This window comes from Triturus cristatus, chromosome 2_1 (genome assembly GCF_964204655.1).
Source record: "Triturus cristatus chromosome 2_1, aTriCri1.1, whole genome shotgun sequence".
NCBI lineage: Eukaryota > Metazoa > Chordata > Amphibia > Caudata > Salamandridae > Triturus > Triturus cristatus.
Genome location: NC_140581.1, coordinates 1,126,817,541 through 1,126,839,063, shown reverse-complemented (window position 1 = coordinate 1,126,839,063; position 21,523 = coordinate 1,126,817,541). Strand labels below are relative to the sequence as shown.

The window sequence follows — 21,523 nt, the reverse complement described above, 5'->3', positions numbered from 1 at the left end:
GCAGAGGCTACCAGCAGGTTCTAGTTCAGGTCCCATTGTAACTTGTCATGTGAGCTCTTTAAAAAAATGCCTTTTGCAGTTTGTTGTGTCCCCATAGCCACACAAGAGGTCGACCAACGGACCCCTGGAGTTAACTGCTTTGTTGTAGGTACAAGTGGGAGCTGGTCCAGCCCTTCACGACTCCTTGCAGGTCTCCAACAGTAGATGCAGTCCTTCTTCTGTTGTGTCACAGGTCCAGAAAGTATTCTGAGAATGGTGTCTTGGTATACCACATTCATGATTGGCACTAGCTAGTGGGTGGGGGTGACCCCTGCTCCTCTCTAAAAAATGGTGTAAATGTTTCAGGGGGCAACCCTATCCACTTTTTTTTTTTTTGGCAGAGTTTTTATATAGCGCGAACTTGACCCGAATCCAATCAGGTATCAGAGCGCTTTACATAGCACCAGTTAGGTTACATGAGGACAAACATTAATTTTTTGTTAGGCACTCTTGCAGCAGATTCTGTTTGTCCTTCTATAAACAGTCCTACAGAGCTCCTCACTCCCAAAATCCTTTCCCCCTTGTACAGATCCTGTGTGGTCACCCAGAGAAGTGGCCAGGAAAATGGCCAGTCCACTTCTCTATGGTCACTCAAATCCAGTTCTGTGGGTACCTGCCCTCTCAGTTTGTTTGGAGCCAGCTTTGCGAAGGAATTAAGTTTACTTTCTTAATGCCTCACCTTACATTTACTTGTCAAGGGGCAAGTCCCACCCTAGGGTCCATCCTAACTGGTCTCCCTGCAAGGAGAAGAAAACCCCCTCCCCACAACGAGTCTATTACCTCTGCTCTGGGAGCACTTTTCACACCTCTCACAGCTCTCCCTGGGCAGGTACTGAAGAGCTAATGCAAATTAGCCTCCAGTAGCTTTAAGCAGGGAAAAAGTACCTTTCTACCAGTTGACTTTTCCAAATATTTATTAAAAATACATCTTCACCATTGAGTGTGGCTTTAAATACATATTAAAAATAATGATTGAATACATTTTTCCAGTTGCCCCGGCAGAATTAATATTTTAATCTGCACTCTAATTTTCTTCAGGGGAAAGCCAGAGCCTTCCACAGTGAAAATAGCTTTGGGGGCTTGTCAGCGTATGGACATGACTATATCAGATTTCTGCATGTGCCAAATGTATCTACCATGTACCCTACCTTGTGGGCTATAAGGCCTATATAAGGGTAATATATTATTATATTTAAAAGTCAAAATGGTTATTTTGCCAGGTTGGGCTGATGGTTTAAACTGCAGCCGGCAGGCTACATTGGTAGGCCTTTGTCACACTAGTGAATGACACAATAAGTAATGCAGTCCACAGGTGACATTGAGCTTTCCATTTCATGGGTGGAGTTTCTACACCATATACTATGGCCTTATAGGAGAGTTAAATATGCCAATCGGAGATTAGTATATTTCTACATGGTTTTGGGGGTCAGAGTTCATACACTGGGCACTTGACAGCAGTGCCCCAGGCTCTAAAAACCAGCAATACAATACTGCAATTTATGAATTCAACACAAAACCATTAACTACGGTTTTTTGAATGCAAGATGCCATTGGTAACACAGTGGCTATCAAAAGAGGATACAGTGCCAGTGGGCTCTACATAAGAAAACTATGCCCTGTGGCAGAGGTGCACGGTATTGCGAACTGACCCTCAGTTCACATGTATCCCTCTTGTCCTCAGGTTGGTTATTTTCCTGAACAGATATAGTTTGGCCAAAGCAATTACCGGATTGCCAATAATTTCAATTCAGTTTTGTTTCTAAAGCAAACAAAAGTCAATCAGTGAGCTGGTGTGTCAGATCTTAACCTATAAATCTCCAACTTAATGTTAGCAGACTCAGCTTCTATTAAGGATTATAAACCCCACCATTTTGGAACGCAGATTCTGACTAACACAAGAGCAACAATGTGAAATAATGTTATACCTCTGTAAAGAGACAGAAACAAATGTGAGCTGGACATCAGTTAATCAGCATTTGTGAAACCCTGTGCGTAGCATTCTACATGATAATTTTTGAGTTTTCAAACAGCAAGTCCAAATATTTTAGTAGATGTGATGAATCAGTTATTTACATACTTGCTTCTTCAATGTTTATAGGGGATCGTGTGTTGTCCGTCAATGGAACAAGCTTAGAAGGAGCTACTCATAAACAGGCTGTAGAAGTGTTACGAAAAACTGGCCAGGTAAGGAAATTCAAGGATCGCAAGATATTCAATATCGCAAGACTGCTCACTGTAATTGTGCTGTCTAAAGCTTTTTATGCTGTAAAGTAAAGTACATTGTTTGTATTACCTCAAGCAGCCATTTTGAAAACAAGCAGAATGCAAATGGTATGTGTTCTGATAGCTTTGACGTGTAGCTTGTAACCACTTTCTGATCTGACTGCCTCAAGATTGCATACAAAATGATCAGTTAAAAAGTTTGGCCCTTTACTATGCTAGCATTTGTTTATTTTTTGCTTACCATTTCACCATTTATAGAAAGATGTTGAAATTGCTATACACCCATCATGGAGTTGTTTTAAATAGGATCTCTAGTGACCTGTATTCACACACTGGAAGATGAATGCTACACTATCGAAAGACTCTGTTCGAGGCATATGAGCTGCAGATCACACACTATGCATAGATCGGCATCTGGTGTTGCGCCCGGATGTTTGCACTTGTTTTTGCCTTGGAAAAGTCTTTGGAAGTCACAAGATAGGTGACTCCTCCTTTGGAGGATAGTATGCATGGGCATTGGCTCCATCATCAGATTGTTTTTTTCCGCCATCGGGCTCGGATGTGTTTCTCGCGCTCCAGTTTGGTACCGTTACCAACCCTACTATCGACGCGCAATCCTTCACCCTTCTCCGGTATTGTTTTCGATCACGATCCCTAGTCGTCGTGCATCTCTTCAACATCGAAGTCCTCGATTCCGGTCGTCGCAGACAGGTGGGTGAGACAAATAGTTCAGTCAGGTTCCCGTCATCGAGGTAGGCCTTCGGGCCTACCTGGCCTTGACTTTTGGTTCATGGAAAATACTCCATTCAAGAAGTGTCCTCAATGTGGGTCGAAGTTCCCCCACACAGATCTGCATGAGGTGTGTAACTTCTGCCTCTCCCCGGAGCATGAGGCCAGGGACTGTCCAGCTTGTGCCTCTTTCCGCTCCAAAAAGACTCTTCTAGATTGGCTCGCTCGTCAACTTCCACCCCCAACGACATCTTCCGCGAAGGTGTCGATGTTGCAGAGCAAGTGAAGGCTGAAGAAGGACTCGTCAGTTCCTCCAAAGCCAATGACTCCGACATCGAGGACATCACTCCTGGGAAGCGGGTTGTAAGTAGAGACGTCAACCCGACCTCCTTCCCCCCACCACCGTAAAAGGCTTCAATCACACCTTCACCTTCGGGCTCAGGTGCACACCGAGAAAGTGCTTCTCACGCCCCACCTTCGGGCCCGACAAAGAAGCCAACAACTAAGACTTCTGGCCACTGGAGCTCGAGTCAGCCTACCGTCGGTGCCGAACCCCAAACGACATCGAAAAAGAAACCGTTGTCCTCCTCGGTGCCGACTACTGCATCCACATCCACGCACTTGGCACCGAAATCGACTACCACCAACCTCTTGACTCCGGAGAAATCATCGGAATCGAGCAAAAAGCCACTCCCGAAAGGGTCACACACTCAACCTTCGGAACCGAAAAAGCAGCTGGAATTGAAAAAACAACCGCCCCGCAAGCTCCTACAGAGACTTTAAAACCTCACGGTTCCAAGCCTAAACAGCACAAATCCATCTCAGAGTCGGTGCAGCGCAAGTCTTTGGAACTGAAAAATCGGCACCAAACGAATAGCCTCCTACAGAACAGCTTTTTAAACCGGACCCCACCCAAAAGACTCTTCTAAGAGATTCAAAGACTGGTCAACTCACTCTTAGCTCCAAGAAATGACCACTGGACACGCCTATACCAGCTCCACCACCTAAAAGGAGAGATATTGCAACATCCCCCCTCAGGATCCCTTCTCCACCTTCTCCTCCACCACCTCCTCCACCTCCCCCACCACATCACTCTCCTACACCATCTCCTTCACCAGTGGATGATGATGATACTTCTGATCACACTGGGGACGATGCAGATGATGAGCCACTAGGGGATCCTAGCCCACCTTCTATCCCAGACCCCTGGGATGATTATAACATGCCAGATGTCCCCAACGTGCCACAGAACGACATCTATGTCTCTAGACCTTCCCCTCCAGAGGATACCATGGGTTTCAACCAGCTAGTCCACAGAGCTGCACAATACCATGGGGTCGACTTACACACAGACCCCGTGGAAATAGATTTTTTATTAGATACTTTTGATATCTCACATAAGTCCACCTCCATTTTACCCATGTTGAAAGGGGTGATTAAACACGCACCAGAGGTGTTTAAAGATCCTGTTAGGGCTAGAGTTATTAACCCCAGGATTGAAAAGAAATATAAAGCTGCCCCAGCAGACCCAGCATACATCAAGTGCCACATACCGTTAGACTCCTTGGTAGTATCCAATGCCAGAAAGAGGGCTAATTCTCAAACCTCAGGCGATGCTCCACCTCCTGACAAAGAGTCTAAACTATTAGATGCCTCTGGCAAGCGCACAGCGTCACAAGCAACTAACATATGGCTTATCACTAACACTCAAACTTTGTTAGCGAGGTATGGTAGGGCTCATTATGATGAGCTGGAGACCCTACTACAGCATCTTCCAGAAAAATATAAAACTAAGGCTAATGACCTAATACAGGAGGGTAAGCTTATTACTAACACCTCCATCCGCTGCGCTCTAGACATAGCAGACACCGCCTCACGTGCTATCAAAAACAAGTGTCCTGCTGCGTAGACATGCTTGTCTACGCATTTCAGGTTTCAAACCTGAAGTCCAGACTGCCATTCTTAATCAGCCATTTGACCAGCAACACTTGTTCGGACCTACTGTAGACTCATCTCTAGAAAAGATGAAGAAAGACACGGCCTTAGCAAAATCAATGAGAGCCTTGCAATCGCAAGCTCCCAGACGTTCCTTTCGTCGCTCCTCTTACAGGGGCACCTCCAGAGGCTACTCCTCAGACAACCCATCTACATATTAAAAATCTCCCACCCAAACTACATTCACCAGAGGTTACCAAAGAGGAGGCTACAGAGGCAATAATAACAAGGATAGAGGGAAGACCAACAATACCCGCTCTGCCTCCACCCCTACCCAATGACTTCCCTCTGCTCCCCCCAGACCATTCCACTCCGGTCGGGGAAGATTGCTACAGTTCCTTCCTGTCTGGAACAACATCACCACAGACAGGTGGGTGAGACAAATAGTTCAGTCTGGTTACTGTCTAGAACTCACATCTACCCCCCAAACATACCACCTAGACAGCGCCCAATGTCACCAGAACACTTATCGCTGATAAAGCAGGAGGTAATCTCTCTCCTACAAAAACATGCAATAGAACCAGTTCCCCTACATCAGCAAAACACAGGGGTTTACTCCCTGCACTTTCTCATTCCAAAGAAGGACGGTTCCCTGAGACCTATACTAGACCCCAGACCCCTAAACCTGTACATACACTCAGAGGGGGGATCTTTACTCACGACCAGAGTCCAGCACCAACGCGCAGCACCTACCTGGCTCCATTGCTCCGTTGCAGTCTGTCTCCCCCGCCGCCTCTCGCTCCTAGAGGCCGCTGTAGGGGGAGACTACAGCCCCCAGCATCCCGCCTTGGCCCGCCCACTTCAAACGGAAAAGCGCGCCCGGAGGCGCTACATCAGCTGAGGCTCCCTCGGTGGAGCGGGGGATCTTTACTCACGACCAGAGTCCAGCACCAACCTGGCTCCATTGCTCCGTTGCAGTCTGTCTCCCCCGCCGCCTCTCGCTCCTAGAGGCCGCTGTAGGGGGAGACTACAGCCCCCAGCATCCCGCCTTTGCCCGCCCACTTCCGGCGGAAAAGCGCGCCCGGAGGCGCTACATCAGCTGAGGCGCCCTTGGTGGAGCGGGGGATCTTTACTCACGACCAGAGTCCAGCACCAACGCGCAGCACTTACCTGGCTCCATTGCTCCGTTGCAGTCTGTCTCCCCCGCCGCCTCTCGCTCCTAGAGGCCACTGTAGGGGGAGACTACAGCCCCCAGCATCCCACCTTGGCCCGCCCACTTCCGGCGGAAAAGCGCGCCCGGAGGCGCTACATCAGCTGAGGCTCCCTCGGTGGAGCGGGGGATCTTTACTCACGACCAGAGTCCAGCACCAACGCGCAGCACCTACCTGGCTCCATTGCTCCGTTGCAGTCTGTCTCCCCCGCCGCCTCTCGCTCCTAGAGGCCGCTGTAGGGGGAGACTACAGCCCCCAGCATCCCGTCTTGACCCGCCCACTTCCGGCGGAAAAGCGCGCCCGGAGGTGCTACATCAGCTAAGGCTCACTCCGCGTCACGGGACGCGCGCGGGCGGCGCCGGGCTGAGCCCGGGCAGAGGGCGGGACGTCTGTGGCCGTCCGGGGCCAGAGGAGGCCGTGTCGGGCCACCCCCCTTGCGACGTCTCCCTGATGTGCTTTTAAAATCTTCCTGACCGGAAACTGGAAACCATTCACTGTCGGACTGCCCTACTCGGACCAGCTGAAGACATCAGACGGTAAAGACACACCCCCTCCCTCAACACCACAGTGACGTGCTTTGCACTACTCGTGTATCTTGCATATTAACTCTTCCTTGTAGCTCATTAACATGGAATCACGTAAAAGTACAGTGGGCACTTTAGATGCGTATCTACTGAGAGCTGAATCCCTACTCATCCAGGAAATACAAACCACCGAAAGAAGACTCTCACTAGAACCATCGTTAAGACCAATCAGACTTTCTGATGCTCCCAGCCTACCTTCACCGACTAGATCTCCCACCAGGACAATGGCCACTATGGACCCCCAGCCCACCTCCCCTCTATCTCACCGGGCCAAAAAGGAACACAGCAGAAAGTCACCTCTCCACAACCAAAAGGACCCTTAACACGTGGGAAAGCTAAAATAAAACCAAGTATTGGGAGGGGGGCAAATAGAAAGGGCCAATTTGCTAAACCGGGGAAGACACTAACCCATTTAATTACTCATGACACAGGCACCCAAACAGATGAACCAATCCCACTCTCCCACGCTCGACTAGATACCCTCGAAGAAACGATCAAGATGACAGCACAAAACAGTATGAAGGAAATTCAAATAGCTGTTAGCCATGATATAGAAGAAAAACTGAGTGAAATGATATCTTTACTTTCCTCGGTTTTTGAAGACAAATTTGCCCAACTTACGAAAACTTTACTCGATGGCAGCACACAATCACATCTTTCTAACACCTTGCCTGTATTAAGTCAATCCAACCCCCAGCAAGCACGAAACCCATCTCTACCAACAGAACACCTAAATAATCCCACTGCAATTATTTCCACTACTGTCTCAAAAGCAAGATCGCTGAGCAAACAGGGCACAAAGGGAGTTGCCACACCACACATAGCAATGGAACAATCTGTGACATCTCGCACAACTTCAAATTATGACAACAGGGCAGACCCGACTACCACCACAATTCCAAACAAAGAAAGTTTACATCTACCGCCAGCTGCTCGACCATACGTTTTGGTCCTAACAAATGTCCCGCCCCTACAAAAAGATTCTAAAGAAACATGGGTCTCATTAAGGAACAAGGTTGCCAACTGGCTCACTAACAACACCTATTTCCACTCCAGGCATATAAACCAGATCCTGATGGTGAGAAGAGTGGGCTGGATCGGGGACCTTAAAAAAAAAAAGCCCTGGAGACTGTATAGTCATAAACTTCAGGTCTCCAGGTCTAGTTCGCTCCCTTCTCAGGATCAATAGGGGAATAATAAATCTTCAACTAACAAACTTTTTGGAAGATCACCACCTACTGGACCCCACCCAGACGGGCTTCAGACCAAAACATGGGACCGAGACCGCCCTCCTCATGGTGACGGAGGAAGCCAGGAAAATCCTGGATCAAGGAGGATCAGTGGCAGTGATCCTCCTTGATCTCAGTGCGGCCTTTGACACGGTCAGCCATGACACTCTGCTGTGCCGCCTATCCCAGGCCGGGATTAAGGATAAAGCCTGGTCGTGGTTCCACTCCTTTTTAGAAAATAGATCTTTTCGCGTGTTTGAAGGCGAGTCCGTATCCACCAGCAGACCTCTGAACTGCGGAGTTCCCCAGGGCTCGTCCCTGAGCCCCGCACTCTTCAATCTGTACATGAGGCCGCTGGCTGACGTCGTCCGCCCATTTGGAATTAAGATCATTTCCTATGCGGACGACACACAGCTGGTGGTCTCCATGTCGCAGGCAGCCAATCCATCTGCTCGGGGCGGGCTCAGAGAGTGCCTGGAGGAAGTAAAGACCTGGATGTCCCTGTCTTGTTTAAAACTGAATGGGGACAAAACGGAGCTCATGCTTCTAGGCCCCTCGGATCCTAGTCTCCCCGCCTCTGTGGCCGCCTAGTCTGGGATTGCCTCCAACTCCCAAAAATAGTATCAAGAGTCTCGGAGTCTGGCTGGATAGATCCTTGTCCTTCAATGTACAATCTATAAAACTCTCAGCGACTTGTTTTGGCATCATGAGGATGTTAAAGAAAATCCTCCCTCTCCTCCCCCTGGAAGCCAAACAAGTAGCCGTACAAGGTCTTATTCTGTCACGCCTCGATTTTAATAACGCACTTTATCTTGGCGCTCCTGAAGCCACCTTGAGAAGGCTTCAGATAGTCCAGAACTGTGCAGCTCGTATTCTGCTCGACCTCCCCCGTAGACAGTCAGTGAGGTCTGGATTAGCTGTCCTTCACTGGCTACCGGTGCGCCAGAGAGTCATGTTTAAAGCCATGTGCATAGCTCACCAGGCCTTCTGGAACACTGGCCCCAAGATTACCTGGGACCTAATCACCCATTATATGCCCAGAAGAAGCCTACGATCTAGTCAGACCTTCCTTGCAATGGCCCCCAGAATTAAAAGAGCCAGAGCCGGAGGCAGAACATTCTCCTATAATGCGGCCAGAGCCTGGAACGGCCTCCCGTTGAATCTCAGAGCCAACTCCAATCTTACAGCCTTCCGCAAACAGCTGAAAACCTTTCTATTTCATTCAGTCTAACTTCCCCCTTCTCCCTTCTCCGGGGTCCACTGGGCGGATTATCGGTATTCTCTAGCGCTTGGACGCCTCCGGGCAGCAATTCGCGCTCTTCAAATGCACATCAAATCAAAAAATAACACACGAAACCACTAACATCAACCTGGTGTCACTTGATTTTTTCTATCGTATTGAGCAAACTAAAGCTTACAGAGGGAATGGGTGCATCCTCACTCAAAACAGGTACGAAAAACTCTCCACGCTAGAGGAGGTGGAATGACAGTTAATACCATCGGATACTCCTACTCCTCCAATTTCCACTCTGCCCCCTCCCACATTAAACGAACATTCTAGCTTACATCCTGACAAAAATAAGTCCTCGACCATACCTCCCCTTATTTACCCATCACCAATAGCTCAACCGGGGACCCTTTTAAACCCCGATCACACCAGTGCTCCTGAAAACATCTCGTTCCAAACAGCTAGATCCTGTAGGGTGGACGCCAACACTTCCACAGAGCACACTCTTGTGGGCAAACAAATTACATCTAGGACCCCTAACAGAAGTAACGGAGAAATCTCCGTTCTAACCATAACATTCTGGAACATTTCGGGCCTTCTCTCAAAGATCCAGAATGAAGAATGGATCAAATTTATGAAAGCAACCGAAATAATTGCTCTCCAGGAGACATGGGTAACCACTCCTATCCATATAAACGGTTTCAAGACTTTCTTTAGTCCAGCACTCCCCTCAACATCTGGTAGAGCAAAGGGAGGACTAACCATCTACGTCTCAAACTTAATATCCACTCTGGAAGCCTACCCCCTTAAAAACGAATCACAGTATCAGATTCTACGAGTTACCATAAACAGAATGCCACCAATTCTAATAGTTAACATCTATAATAACCTCACGGACTCCAGCTTTATGGAGGTCATAAAAGAAATTCGTGACTTCTTACAAAAACAACTCACTCAAAGAAAAGGAAATGACCCTATAATAATCTGGGGGGGGGGGATTTTAATTTGACACAATGCAAAAGTACCTTAAACGGAAACTGTGGTTATATGGACCATCAACAAAATTATATCCCCCACTTTGTGCATTCACACAAGGGGTCAATCCTGAACGAGACTATGACTCTTTTGCAATTAGCATTTGCAAACGAACACATTGTACCTCTAACTCCCTTTGCTCCAACTTTTAATGGCAGAGGCCTATCTTCCTGCATTGACTATATTTTAGTGGGGAATATTCGTCCAAATCAGATCCTCGATGTTACTACACACGATTGTGTTTTTAGTGACCATTTTCCACTATCTGTTGCCATTGAAATTACCACTTCGCGAGCAAACGTTCAAACAATATTTCATGACAATCTCATTTCTATGTCTCGCCCAAATGGCTACGCACTTAAATGGTCAAACATCGACCCCGCAGATATTCTAAAAACTGTCATCACCGCAGCTCGTACAGCCTTTGAAGTCTGCTTGACAGAAACTTCATCCCCCGCCGAGATAGTGACCAACTACGAAGAAATAATCTCAGCGGTAAGAAATGCCCTGACAGTGTACCCCAGGGGACAAAAACCGTTAAAGGACAAACCTAAGTTCAGATGGTTTAACCCAGCATGTTCCAAAGCCTATAAACATCTTAAAAGAACCTTAAAAAAAATCCCCAGAAACACGCTCAAGGTCCAAATGGCCAGGCAAACTTACAATAAAACAACAGCATCCAGAAAAAAGGAACTAAAAGAGGAACACTGGACTGCTTTACATAATAGTTGCCTAAGCAAAGACTCGGTTACTTTCTGGGAGATTGTAAATTCCCCTTTCCTGACGGGTCCAAAAGGCAGTGGAACACTTGAGGCGACCATCTCTGAACAAGAATGGGTCACCCACTTCTCAAAAATATTTTCAGCCCCAATAGATCAATCCCCACAGACATTAATCTTACCACCGGCCAAAACTAACCTTGCAGCAATGAATTTCAATCTTGCCGAGGTGGAGCAGGCCCTGAACGGCAGTAGATCAGGAAAGGCCCCAGGACAGACTCGGTTCCTATGGACCTCTACAAATCAAACATCGACTTCTGGGCCCCCCTGCTACTAAACGTCCTAGTGGCCCTGGGACAGGTAGGACTGCCAACATCATGGTCAGACTCGATTTTAGTCCCTATTTTTAAAAAAGGAAATAGGAACTGTCCTACGTGCTACAGACCTATATCCCTACTGGACTGCTTTGGCAAAGCAGTAGGTAGAATTCTTTTAGTACGACTACGAAACTGGGCAGAGACAAACAACATTCTATCTGACATCCAGTTTGGTTTCAGAGCCGGAAGAGGCACTACAGAACAGGTTCTTAACCTCACTCTCTTGAGAGGGAAGTATGTTCATGCAAAGGGTGGCAGCCTTTACATGGCATACGTCGACCTATCGGCAGCCTTCGACTGCGTAGACCATAACAAGCTCTGGGCCATAATGACTAAACTGGGAACTGATATAAACCTAGTCAATTACATCAGAGAAATCTACTCGAATACCACCACAAGAGTTAGATTTGGCACAGGGGGCCAGCTAACGTCATCTTTTGGTGTCGAACGGGGAGTCAGGCAAGGCTGTGTCCTGGCTCCCTTTCTTTTTAATATTTACACCAACGGTTTAGAAGCAGCTCTGCTAAAAGGTAGCCAGGACCAACCACATATCCAACTGCGCCCAATCCCCGCCCTTCTTTATGCGGACGACGCAGTCATAATAGCCCGTACCCCTCTGGAACTACAAAGGACTTTGGACAGATACACAAATTTTATGCACTCATTGGGCTTAAACATCAATGCCAAAAAAACCTTCATAATGACATCAGGTAAACAACTGCGCAAAAGGAAAAATATCTACTCAAGTGACACCATAATAGAACATACTACTACCTATCCCTATCTGGGAGTCATAATAGTAGAGAACAGAAACTCACAATTCCTAAAAGCAACAACGGCACTGAGAGTGTTTGCTCGGAGACTGGGAAAAAGAGCATCTAAAGAAATGCTAGACATTTACAACTCAAAATGTCTTAGCACGGCGATCTACGGGGCAGGGATATGGGGTAGCGCACGAGTCACCTCAATCCAAAAAACAGAGAATTCCTTTCTGAAATTTTTGTTGGCAGCCCCGTCATCCACCTCAACTTTTAACATTCACAGCGAACTGGGCCTCCCATTCATCACAGACGTAATACGAATGCAGCCAATTCTTTTATGGCACCGCATCTGGTCCACACCGGAACTAAAATTTACACAGACACTCATTCTAGACTGCATGAAACTTGAGTACGGATCACGCATCACTTGGCTCACTTATGTCAAAAACTTTCTTACTGATTTAGGACTCGAACACTTTTTTACCAATCCCCTAAATACCAATCAAATCTCCAGAAAGAAAATACGCGACATATGCACAACCCATCTAACAGACCTACGTCTGGCACTTGACTCAAACAAAATTTCCGTGCAACCATTTCTTCATATCCAGACAATAGATCAAATAGAGCCCTATCTGAACTCCGCCTTAACTAACTACGAGAAATTCTTACTGACCAGATTGCGCTTGAATATATTCCACCGCTTAATCACATTCCCTGTGATAAATGATTGGTCAGCCCAATTGGCCCTATGCCCTTGTGATGACTCCTCTGTCCAGTCGACCCTGCACACAATCATGTTCTGTAGATTTTACACCGAGGCAAGAAAGCTTCACCTGATTTGAAGTATCTGGGCCTAACTCAATGTAGACCAGCTTTCATGACTCTTCAAATGTTAGAAACAGAAATGTTGGCAACTAACATGGCGAAGTTCCTAAAATTCTGCGTGCGACATAGAGCAAATCTCTAAACGAAATCTCACCCAGACAGCCCCTTGAGTCACTCAAACATACCCTACGATGAACTGGGACTAGCCTCCCTTGCACCCTAAACCTGCAATTGGGGGTTTTTGTTTTTCGGGTACCGTCTGTATATTCTTAAATTTTTAATGTTTTAAAATTTGTATGGAATTGTGATGAATTATTTTATATGTATACTTGTATGTGCTTTTATGATATGTAATTTCCTTACCGAATAAAGCTTTTTCATTCATTCACTCAGAGCATTTTCACATGGTCACACTTCAACAGGTCCTTCCTCTTCTCTCACAAGGCGACTTCCTTGCCACTTTAGATCTCAAGGATGCCTACTTTCATATTCCTATTCACACCTCTCACAGGAAATATCTCAGGTTTGTAGTGGACGGTCAACACTACCAATTCAAGGTACTCCCTTTCGGAGTCACCACAGCACCCAGAGTATTCACCAAGTGTCTGGCAGTAGTCGCAGCTAATCTAAGAAGACAGCACATTCACGTCTTTCTGTACTTGGACGATTGGCTCATAAAAGCCAACTCATACAATCAATGTGTACATCACACTCATACCACAATCCAGCTATTCCACGACTTGGGGTTCACAGTATACCATGCAAAGTCTCGCTTACAACCGTCCAACATACAACAATACCTAGGTGCCACAATAGACACCTCCAAAGCACTTGCATATCCCAGTCCAACCAGGATAGCAAGCATACAAACCTTCGTAACCAAATTTCAGCCGCAACACTCCCTTCCAGCTCGAGTGTTCATGCAACTCATAGGGATGATGGCCTCTTGCATATTTATAGTACCTCACGCAAGACTCCAGATGCGCCCTCTGCAGGAATGCTTAGCACGTCAGTGGAACCGGGCTCAGGGTCAGCTGACAGATCTGGTGTTGGTGGGCGGTCGCACTCATCGCTCTCTGCAATGGTGGAACAACAAGAACCATTCCAAAGGGCGACAATTCATTGAGCCAGTTCCACAGATCGTGCTAACAGCGGACGCATCACTCTCCGGCTGGGGAGCTCATTTATTACATCACACCATGCAGGGCAGGTGGACTCCTCGCCAAAAGATACTCCACATTAATCACTTGTAATTACTAGCCATATTCCTGGCCTTAACTTAAAGTGAGATCGATCAACTGTTGTTTTTGCATTTGTCACCCCGAGTGGTACGGGTATGCCCAGACGTGGGTCCCGTGCTCTCCATGCCCCTAAACCTGCAATTGGGGGGTTTTGTTTTTCGGGTACCGTCTGTATATTCTTAAATTTTTAATGTTTTAAAATTTGTATGGAATTGTGATGAATTATTTTATATGTATACTTGTATGTGCTTTTATGATATGTAATTTCCTTACCGAATAAAGCTTTTTCATTCATTCACTCAGAGCATTTTCACATGGTCACACTTCAACAGGTCCTTCCTCTTCTCTCACAAGGCGACTTCCTTGCCACTTTAGATCTCAAGGATGCCTACTTTCATATTCCTATTCACACCTCTCACAGGAAATATCTCAGGATTGTAGTGGACGGTCAACACTACCAATTCAAGGTACTCCCTTTCGGAGTCACCACAGCACCCAGAGTATTCACCAAGTGTCTGGCAGTAGTCGCAGCTAATCTAAGAAGACAGCACATTCACGTCTTTCTGTACTTGGACGATTGGCTCATAAAAGCCAACTCATACAATCAATGTGTACATCACACTCATACCACAATCCAGCTATTCCACGACTTGGGGTTCACAGTATACCATGCAAAGTCTCGCTTACAACCGTCCAACATACAACAATACCTAGGTGCCACAATAGACACCTCCAAAGCACTTGCATATCCCAGTCCAACCAGGATAGCAAGCATACAAACCTTCGTAACCAAATTTCAGCCGCAACACTCCCTTCCAGCTCGAGTGTTCATGCAACTCATAGGGATGATGGCCTCTTGCATATTTATAGTACCTCACGCAAGACTCCAGATGCGCCCTCTGCAGGAATGCTTAGCACGTCAGTGGAACCGGGCTCAGGGTCAGCTGACAGATCTGGTGTTGGTGGGCGGTCACACTCATCGCTCTCTGCAATGGTGGAACACCAAGAACCATTCCAAAGGGCGACAATTCATTGAGCCAGTTCCACAGATCGTGCTAACAGCGGACGCATCACTCTCCGGCTGGGGAGCTCATTTATTACATCACACCATGCAGGGCAGGTGGACTCCTCGCCAAAAGATACTCCACATTAATCACTTGTAATTACTAGCCATATTCCTGGCCTTAACTTAAAGTGAGATCGATCAACTGTTGTTTTTGCATTTGTCACCCCGAGTGGTACGGGTATGCCCAGACGTGGGTCCCGTGCTCTCCATGCCACTGGAATCAAGCTATCCTGGCTGAAGAGGGGTGAAACCCCGAACCCGGTCCTAGGATGCTTGTTTCCAGTCCAGGGAGGACCTGGCTTGGCAGTTCGGGCTAGACTGTTCCCATGAGGCACAGGGTCAAGACTGATTTGCATATGGCTGGGTTCAAACTGGAATAACATGGTGAGCAAAAAACGATGGATTTAGGCCCAGATATCTGTACTAGGGTGAATGTATGACATTGTTCTGCATTCTGTCCATCAACTGTCGTTTTTGCATTTGTCACCCCGAGTGGTAAGGGTATGCCCAGACGTGGGTCCCGTGCTCTCCATGCCACTGGAATCAAGCAATCCTGGCTGAAGAGGGGCGAAACCCCGAAACCAGTCCTAGGATGCTTGTTTCCAGTCCAGGGAGGACCTGGCTTGGCAGTTCGGGCTGGACTGTTCCCATGAGGCACAGGGTCAAGACTGATTTGCATATGGCTGGGTTCAAACTGGAATGGTATGGTGAGCAAAAAACGATGGATTAGGCCCAGATCTCTGTACTGGGGTGAATGTATGACATTGTTCTGCATTCTGTCCATCAACTGTTGTTTTTGCTTTACTAGATCGCTGGCAACATGTCTGAGACCCTGGTGGGACTAGCTCCTGGCCCCCTCGACCTGTTTATTCCCCTGACACATCTCACATACTACGCGGCAGGCTACTACTGTCGGATACTTCTTGCGCTGTGCTCTGGCGCACGCGCGGGACTTACCACCGCTGCTACCCGAGAGGACGCGCACATTGACGACCCCTCCACGGGCGGCCGGATACGCCCTGCTGGACAGCCCCTATCTCCTCACGCATTGCTGCACGCGGATCTCCACTCCCCCCCCCCCCCCCCCCCTCACCCCTCTTCTTCTGGCCCCTACCCGAGTTCTCGACCCTGGCCTTGATCCCTAAAGTTTACGTTGCACACCCGGGGTACAACTCGGCGACTGACTACACTCCCTAGCAGAGCATGTGATCCATCATAGCAACGGTCGCCACGCGCACCCTTGCGAACTACGCTGCAACCTCCTTGACGCGCTCCACCCCACGCTACACGCGGGCCACCGGGACTCCGATGCCCACAAATCAGGGCACTTGACGGACAACCCAGCACCCAGCACACATCCTACTGTGAGCCCCGGAGCTAGCTGACAATGCTGCGCAGCGGGCAGATACGAAACGCCCCCCTCACACGCGGACAATGCGCTTTAGCTGAGAAACAACGCGACACATAACAGAAAAGCACCACCGATTCGCTTACACGCAATGTACACACCTGAATCCTCTATCTAGGTACAACTGAGCTCCGCCGCCGGACCTCCGGGTTGTCGGCTAAACGGCTGTGTTTCAACATTTGACTGTATGTACTCGAACATTGCTGACCTGATGCTCTGTCGCAGAATTGTACATTGCCAATTGATGCAACTATGGTTAATAAAAGTTCTCAAAAAAAAAAAAAAAAAAAATCAACTGTTGTTTTTGCTTAAAGTCATTCCAAAAACACATATCAGTCAAGGCTGTCCTAGTACGCACAGACAACATAACAGCCATGTACTACATACAGAAGCAAGGCGGGACACACTTCCTACAGCTTTCGCAATTAGCGCAAAGCATATGGAGATGGGCTATTCCTCAGAACATTTTTCGTCGTCAAACGCAACAGATTGACGAGTGGGAGCTTCATCCACAAGTTCTTCAACCATTTTTCCACATGTGGGGGCAACCAGAGATAGATCTCTTCGCCACACACGAAAACACCAAATGCCCAAGCTTCGCCGTCGGATATCCACACCCATTGTCCAAAGGCAATGCGATATGGATGAATTGGTCAGGCAGATTTGCGTACGCTTTTCCGCCTCTCCCACTCATTCCACTGGTCGTGCGCAAACTGCAGCCTCATTCACTGACTCTCATCCTAGTTGCTCCAACATAGACCAGACAACCGTGGTACAGCACATTACTGGAACTATCTGTAGTCCTGCACCAAAAACAACACCTCTCCCCACGTCTCCTAACCCAGAACCGTGGAGAGATCAGACACCCTGACCCAGCACAGCTTAACCTAGCGATCTGGCTCCTGAGGTCCTAGAATTTGGTTACCTTAACCTTCCCCCGACTGTATGAATTTCATCAGAGAAGCTAGACGCCCCACCACTAGAGCCTGCTATGCAGCCAAGTGGAAAAGATTTGTGATATATTGTCACAACAATAACATCAATCCTTTAGATGTGTCTTTTCCACACATCGTAGGTTATCTACTGCATCTCCACAGGTGTAACTTAGCATACACATCTATTAGATCACACTTCGCTGCTATAGCAGCCTATTTACAAAATAGACAACACCTGTCACTATTTAGAGTACCTGCCATCAAAGCGTTTATGGAAGGCCTCAAAAGAATAATTCCCCCCAGGGTTCCACCATCACCTGTGTGGAATTTTAACATTGTTCTCACAAGACTAATGGGCCCTCCATTCGAACCTCTGCACAAATGCGAGCTACAAATTCTAACATGGAAAGTCGCTTTCCTAGTAGCCATTACTTCCCTTAGAAGAGTAAGTGAGCTACAAGCACTCACTATCCAAGAACCATTTCTACAACTACATCATAACAAAGTGGTTCTCAGAACTAATCCAAAATTCCTTCCTAAAGTTATTTCTCCCTTCTATCTCAACCAGTCTGTGGACCTACCAGTATTTTTCTCGCAACCACAGACAGTCGCAGAAAGAGCTCTACACACTCTCGATGTCAAAAGAGCACTGCTTTATTATATTGAAAGAACAAAACATTTTCGCAAGACCAAACAACTTTTCGTGTCATTCTTGCCACCACATAAAGGCAACCCCATATCAAAGTCTGGGATAGTAAGGTGGATTGTCAAATGCATACAAATTTGCTATCTCAAAGCAAAACTTACACTATCTGTCCCTCCTAAAGCCCACTCTACACGGAAGATAGGGGCTTCAATGGCATTTTTAGGGAACATTCCCCTAGATGACATCTGCAAAGCAGCTACATGGTCTACACCGCACACATTCACAAAGCACTATGGTGTAGATGTGCAATCTAAACAGCAAGCTAGTGTGGGCCAGGCTGTACTCAAAACACTATTTCAAACTACTGCAACCAATACTGGTGGTCGCCGCTAGGGATGGGTACTGCTATACAATCTATGCATAGTGTGTGATCTGCAGCTCATATGCCTCAAACGGAAAATGCTACTTACCAGTATGCATCTGTTCTTGGCATGCAGAGCTGCAGATCCACAAACGCCCACCCACCTCCCCGGCTACCTTTATCTGTTCCCGTACTATCTTATTTAGATACAGCATACATGGCCATCTTATCTGTTTCTCACAAAACTCCGTTTCCCTGCTGGCGAAAAACAATCTGAAGATGAAGCCGATGCCCCTGCGCACTATCATCCAAAGGAGGAGTCACCTATCTTGTGTCTTCCAAAGACTTTTCCAAGACAAAAACAAGTGCAAACATCCGGGCCCAACACCAGATGGCATAGTGTGTGGATCTGCAGCTCTACATGCCAAGAACAGATGCATACTGGTAAGTAGCATTTTCCTTTCTCAGACATAACATAAATATAGCAATACATTTATATTTTACACTTAATTTGATCCTGGGTGTGTCCTGCAGCTTCCTGGAGAGTTTAAAGATGAACTTGAATGAATGAACTCATCACGAGCAATAAGAACACAGCAGCCAATATTGCTTCCCTCTGGGTTTCTATCTTTAGAAATATCTTTACAGGTGGGGTGGTCTAGAAATCACTTGACTCTGGAGGAATTGCTCAGTTAAAAGGAAGTCTTACCCAGGATAAATTTACATTTGTATCAGTTGCCAATCCAGCTATCATTTTGCAAGCACAAGTGTACACAGTCATATTCCTTTTGGTCTGCACACACCAGATAGATGCATGCAATCAGAGTGTAATTACAGGATGTTTTTCATCACAAGATCTGTGTGGATGCACGCTGGCTGCAGATATGAAGCCAAACTATATCCTAGGATAAACAGAGCAAATAATTTCACATCCATTGCTGGCCCTGAAAAACAGGCCACCCTACCACACCCTAATATGATCCACAGATGCTACTCTTCGATAGTAGGATCCAATAGCCAGATCATACAAGATCTTCATGTAACTCTTGCCCTCACCATCTCCTCGATTACCCTTAATTCACCTCAGCAATAAACTGCACAGGATCCTAACAATGACAGAATACATCAGATGCTCCCCCCTTCCCCCAACAATTCTCTAAAGGGAACATTCTCTAGATTACTGGTAACTGAAGGATTCCGGAAAGGGGGGAAGGGGCATGGCTTGCAGCTGAAGATTGCTGAGGCTCGATTATGAGTTCTGCACCGATTCTGAGTTCTGCGCCCAGTTCTGTGCCATCCATCACCTTGTTGTTGTTGCAACTAATGTCCTAAGCATGCCGGGTATGCCCAGATGAGGGTCCGGTACTCACTGTGCCACTGGAATCAAGCTATACCTGGCTGATGAGCCCTTATCAGTGCGAAACCGGTCCTAGGTTGCCTGTATCCCAGTTCAGGGAAAACCTGGCTTGGCAGTACGGGCTGGACTGTTCCCATTGGAGCAGGCTCAAGATTGATTTGCAATGGCTGGGTCCAAACTGAGGTGGCATGGTGGGCAAAAGACGATAGATTGGGATGCAGCCCAAGCAATTGTTGGTGGCTCAGATTAATAAAAGAATTCCATCTATCACCTTGCTGTTGCAGCTAACACCTAAGAGTGATGGGTATGCCCAGGCGTGGGTCCCATGCTTACTGTGCCACTGGAATCAAGCTATACCTGGCTGATGAGCCTTTATCGGGGTGAAACTGAACCTAAATTGCTTGTATTCTGGTTCAGGGAGGACCTGGCTTGGCAGTTCGGGCTGGGCTGTTCCCATTGGAGCAGAGTCAAGACTGATTTCCGTATGGCTGGTGTCATGATGTATTGAAAAGACTGACTCAGTTGGTTTAATTTACTTATTTTATTTCTCCAGTACTTTCTGTCCGCTTCTCCACTCCTCTACCTCTTCTCTGTCCCTAACCTTCCTGCCTTTGTGCTCTTCGCCACCCACCTCCCACTTCCGTCGTTCACCCTGCATGGTCCTAGCGCTGCGCTAAGGTACCATGCATGGCGACAATACATCTCACCCCTTCCTAAAATGTTTACTGTTTGCACCTGTTCACAGTTCTTCAATGAGCCGAGTGGGTCATCGAATGGTTCTCTGTAGCTAGTGTGGAAGGTACGCTTCTCTTGACTCTTTTGGACCTGGCGAGGCTTCAAGTCTTTCACGGTTGTTGGCCATAAACCTTTCCACCATCCCAGTGGCTTGAGGCCACATGGCGATGATCTTCCGGTGTCCGAAGTTAAGGTGGCTTGCAAAGTCTGCAAAATCATGTCCATTGAATGGAGGGCCATTGTAAGTTTTCACTATTTTGGGGATTCCTCACGCGGCGAAGGTTTTATCCAGGACTGGTATGACGGTAGTCGCTCTTCTGGACGACACTTGTTGTGCAATGGTGAACTTTAAATACTCGTCCATGACGATTATGTACTTGCCAGATTTTAAAGGGCCAAATAAGTCAATGGCTACCTGTTGCCACACACTGTCTGGGAGGTCAAACATCTGTAGCGGGCCGTGGTTCTTCTCGCCCTACCAGTTGACATTGAGGACAGTCCTAAAGTGTGACATTGACCATTTGATCAAGTGAGGGGAACCAGATCCGTTCACGTAGCACTTTTTTGGTTGCCACTATGCCTGTGTCCTTCATGCCCCAAGTTGACGACGCCTTGTCGTAGCTGTTGTGATATGACAATCCGTTTGTCTCGTAATAATAATCCATTGTCGCTAATTGTGAGTTCATCTCTGTGGTGTCGGAAAGACGCCAGGTCCTTTGGGGTGGCTCCTTTGTCGTTTGATGTTTCACCAAGGTGTCAACAGGAGTTCGTTTGAATGTGATGCATTATGTTTTGGTGAGTAGCATCTTTGGTCGTAGCTTCTGTGATCACTTATAGTCGCACTGCCGGTGGTCTTGCTTGTTCGATGACAAAATG

General features: G+C 47.2%; 1 protein-coding gene across 8 annotated transcripts in view; it reads left to right on the top strand.

Moving 5' to 3' along the window:
* PTPN13 (protein tyrosine phosphatase non-receptor type 13) overlaps nt 1–21,523 on the top strand; it is an 830,096-nt gene that overhangs the window by 542,960 nt on the left and 265,613 nt on the right. For all 8 annotated transcript variants that reach the window (XM_085636547.1, XM_085636545.1, XM_085636546.1 and 5 more), the window contains one exon: nt 2,138–2,223. In XM_085636547.1, the coding sequence (XP_085492673.1) occupies nt 2,138–2,223 (86 nt within the window). The remainder of the gene's footprint in view (nt 1–2,137; nt 2,224–21,523) is intronic.